The sequence below is a fragment of the Artemia sp. Qi Xiang Cuo genome, chromosome 1, assembly GCF_049724085.1.
Source record: "Artemia sp. Qi Xiang Cuo chromosome 1, ASM4972408v1, whole genome shotgun sequence".
NCBI classification, from domain to species: Eukaryota; Metazoa; Arthropoda; class Branchiopoda; order Anostraca; family Artemiidae; genus Artemia; species Artemia sp. Qi Xiang Cuo.
In genome coordinates, this window is record NC_142794.1 from 9686015 (window position 1) to 9690083 (window position 4069).

General features: G+C 33.2%; 1 protein-coding gene and 1 pseudogene across 2 annotated transcripts in view; one reads left to right on the top strand and one right to left on the bottom strand.

Annotated features, from left to right (window-relative positions):
- LOC148955994 (uncharacterized) overlaps positions 1-79 on the bottom strand; it is a 1022-nt pseudogene extending 943 nt beyond the window's left edge.
- Positions 1-2603, top strand: part of LOC148955993 (uncharacterized) — a 215707-nt gene extending 213104 nt beyond the window's left edge. For both annotated transcript variants that reach the window (XR_016142137.1, XM_089093501.1), the window contains one exon: positions 2322-2603. Coding sequence is in view for 1 of the 2 variants with exons in the window: in XM_089093501.1 (XP_088949627.1) it covers positions 2322-2400 (79 nt within the window). In the remaining variant the exon portion in view is untranslated. The remainder of the gene's footprint in view (positions 1-2321) is intronic.
- The last annotated feature ends 1466 nt before the right edge of the window (positions 2604-4069 follow it).

Here is a 4069-nt window from a genome sequence, read left to right on the forward strand (position 1 = left end):
ATGTTCTAGAAGAGAGGTTAACAATAGCGGGCCCAGGAGTGGATCTTGGAGAATAAATACGGAGAATAAATAAAGACATTTTCGTAAAATCAGCGATATTTCACAATGTGAGGCTCAAGAAAAACCCTCTAATATAATCTATCTTCCGTACATCCCAAGAATCACAACAAAAATAAAAAATATTTTCACAAAAAACAATCTGTATGTAGTTTCCACTAATAATTTTAAAATTACAAATTTCTTAAACTCTGGTAAAGATAAAACTCGCCAAATAGGGGTTTATCAAATACCATGCGATTGTGGCAATTGCTACGTTGGCAGAACTCGTCAGAATCTAGAAAAACGGATACACCAGCATAAAGAAGACATAGACAAAGCGTTAATTGCTAATAGTTCTAATAACTCCTTTTATTCTGCTTTAGCTAGTCATATATTTGATAATCCCAGCCACACAATACTTTTTGAAAAATATTCTCTCATTAGTAGTGATTTGGGGATAAAACAGGTGGTCCGGGAATCAATCGAAATTAGACTCAAAATAAATAAAAATATTTCTTTAAATAGGGACTTAGGAGAATATTCACTGAATTCTTTATACTCAAATTTAATTAAAAATGATCTAACAAAATATTTTATTAAACCATTTGACAATAGTATTGAACCCGTTACAAAAAGGCCTTTAAGACTAGCTGCTAAAAAAGCAAGATTAGCTTTGAAAACTTGCAGTTAATAATTTCATTTTGTTTCGTTGGAATGAATTCATCCTCTCTCATCATTTAATTTATCAGTCTTGGTTGAACTTCGTTTAATTAAGGATACTGGGGCTGTTTTAAAAGTTTTTAAAAGTATTTTTAGTTTTAAACTTTTTATTTTAATGTAAGTTGTTTATATATATATTTTTTCATTAATTTTGTGCTGAAGACGGCCCTCGGACATAGGGCCAAAATATTCACCGATTTAAATTGCACTGTCTTGGAAAAAAAAAATCCCTATTGTTTTTAAGTTGTGTTTGTTTTTCTATAGCACCTAGATGTAACTACTGAAAATCCTCTGAAAAACTTTTGGTATCTTGCTATAGTTTTCAGTTTTTACCATTTAAAAAATTTGTAGTTTACCTATTCTATATACCCATTCCTAAAATTTTATTCACTAAAGAACAAAAAAGGGAGACATTAAAAGGTCACAATCCTAGAATAACATGCTAGCCACAGCACAATTTTAGATGAGCTGCCCATCTTGCATTTTATGAGCTGTCCATCTTGTAATTTTGTTGTTTGGGTTTAACATATATGGCCTATTTCTAACACAATCAATGATCATATTTTCAACTCATGCCATTTTTCAATTATGGACTATAATAAATGTCAAAAGTGATTATAATTAAGTTAAAAAATATTCAACTTCGTAAGTAGCCTAAGTTATGCAACCTTAGTGATAGTATAAATTATGTAAATTAAATTAAGTGGATTTTTCATGCCAATGTGAATAAGATGAAAAACCATTGTGCATCCAGCATTAAGATTCATCCAAAACATATTTTATTCTTTTTGATAGCATAAATTTTCTTCATATAATGAAGGAACAAATCCAATTCCATAAAGACTTATGGTTTTATACCTTTTTTTGTTATTATTATCAAAAAGTTGAGTCTTTAAATATGGTCTTGTCCCCTGCAATTACTATCCAAAAGTTTAAAGTCTTCAATTATGGTCAACAGTCCCCTGCAACTTCCTCTTTTTTTCATTCATCCCTCGAGAAATAGTCCCCCCTTGCTGCACATTGTACCTAATTTTAGTTTATGAAAGAAAGAAATTAGGTAGTATTTAATGCATAATCTAAGAAAAATTGGTTAATTTTGACAAGGAAAAGTTTAAAAGATATTACAATTTTTTATCTTTTTACTATCCAGAAGTCTGAAGTGTCTGATTGTGGTATATATTCCTTTCAGGTTACAATTTTTTATTTAACCCTTGAGAAAATACCTATTTTTCCGCCACATTTCCTTATTTTAGTATATAGAAATATGATGTCAAGTTGCTTTGTATATTATTTCAGCAACATTGATTAATTTTTCTGTTTGTAAGCAGCATCAAGTTTTTTATTTTTCTTGCACTCAGAAGTATCCTTGCACTGTTTCTTGCACTATCCAGAAGTCTGTCATTGTGGGCTACATTCCCTCTTACCTGCACCCCCTGAGAAATAGTTCCCTTCTATGTGATTCTCACCCTACAACATTTCAGCTTTTTAAGAAAAATCAAACTATACTTGATGAAGGATCTCTTTAAAACCTTTTTTGTGTTGAATTATTTTTCTTTTTGCAGATTGTCAAGAGCTAGAAGGGTAGTCGAAATTTTGTTTGGTCATATGAAGCTCGGTTTCCAAGATTGGCTTGTAACTTAAACTTTAAGTTTGGGAGTGAAAATAAAGTATGCCTTGTTGCATTTGCATTAAAGGTGTTATTCCGCGGTCCCTTTTTGCGAGTCAAGATTGTGAGTGGCAAAATTTTACTGCATCGTGGAAACACTTTTTGTTGATCGACAGTTTTGGTGAAGCCGAAAATCCTGGAAACGGCAGTTTGGATCAAATACTAAGCAGAAATTTCAAATTTTGACGAAACGACTCCTGTATCAATTGTAAGGAGGTCATAGATCAAGAGGAGAAGGTCCTGATGCTCAAGAAGAAGCAGAGAGGACCTTAATTCGACGACGTATCAATTGTAATTCCTTCTACTTTTGGCATTGCCGACTCTTTATAAGATAAAACTCATAAATTTTCTCTGATCAGTTTTATTTTTGGTTGTTCCATTTGGTGTGAAGGTTTTTTTTTATAATAGTCTCAGAAATAGGCATATTATGAAGTAATGTCTACTAAGGTGGATTAGAGTAACACAATAACAGATTCCTTAATTCTTTGAAGAGAGGCATAGCCTATTTGAGAAGAAAATATACAGCTTACTAATGCTATGATAATACATTATTGCACCTCCCCTCTTCCTGAATCATCTTGTTGTCTTTCTTTCTTGACTTAACCCAGACTTGAGCCTCATTGAATTTGCATCTGCCTTGTCTCACTTTTTTCGTAATTTTCAGTCTCGTCAGGACTTATTTGGGTTCAATTTAGGTGTAGCTCTGGTTGTGTGTATACTTAAACCAAATAGACTAAGCACATCAAGCAAACTACAATGAAACTTGACTGGTGATCAAGTTCCGAACATGACTGCTTTCGTCACAGTTGCATTGTCGATGCAAGTAGATCCAACAGGGTAAAGGTGTAGATTAGTTCCCCCTGATAAAAATGGCCTATTTCTTGCTGTTATTCAGTCAATTGGGCTGTAAAGTTGCACATATACTGCCCAGTAAAAGCAGGATATAAACAAATTACTTCTAACTGTATATCCTGGTTTTATTGGTTGGGCCTCTGCACCCTACACTACGGGGGGAACTAATTTGCACCTTTACCTCGAACAGAAATACACTGACGAGACTACTTACATGAGGCTTTAACCTCCATCACAATTTAGCCAATTTCTTACGGCAGGTCAGACAGAAACAGGGTTACATCTGCAGAATATAAATAATGATGGTTGAATTTAGATCCAAGTTCCCCTATCTGGTTAACATCAAATTATATGTATATATAGGCTAATACATTTTTTTAGGTCAAACCATGGAATCAATCCTTCCAGCTATAACTATACTTGTCACTGAGCTTCTAGAAGGCTCATCTGATGAATCAGATGACAGTGATAGTGAACTTTTATCAACTTTGTCTATGAACTTCTGCTTCTGTTTGAATCACATCACAGGCAGCAAAACTATATTAGTCATGTCATACCAAAATACCCCAATGAGGACTTTAGAAAACATTTCAGAATGGATAAAAAAATCTTTGAATGCCTGATAGACTATATAAACTTGCCTCTACAGAACTACTGCAGAGGAAACAAACCGGTTGAATCCAGAGAAATGTTATACATCACTTTATGGTACCTTGCTAATCATGCTTTTTCACTCCGACAGATAAGTGATAAATTCAATCGGTCTATCAAATGTGTCTGGTTCATTATCCA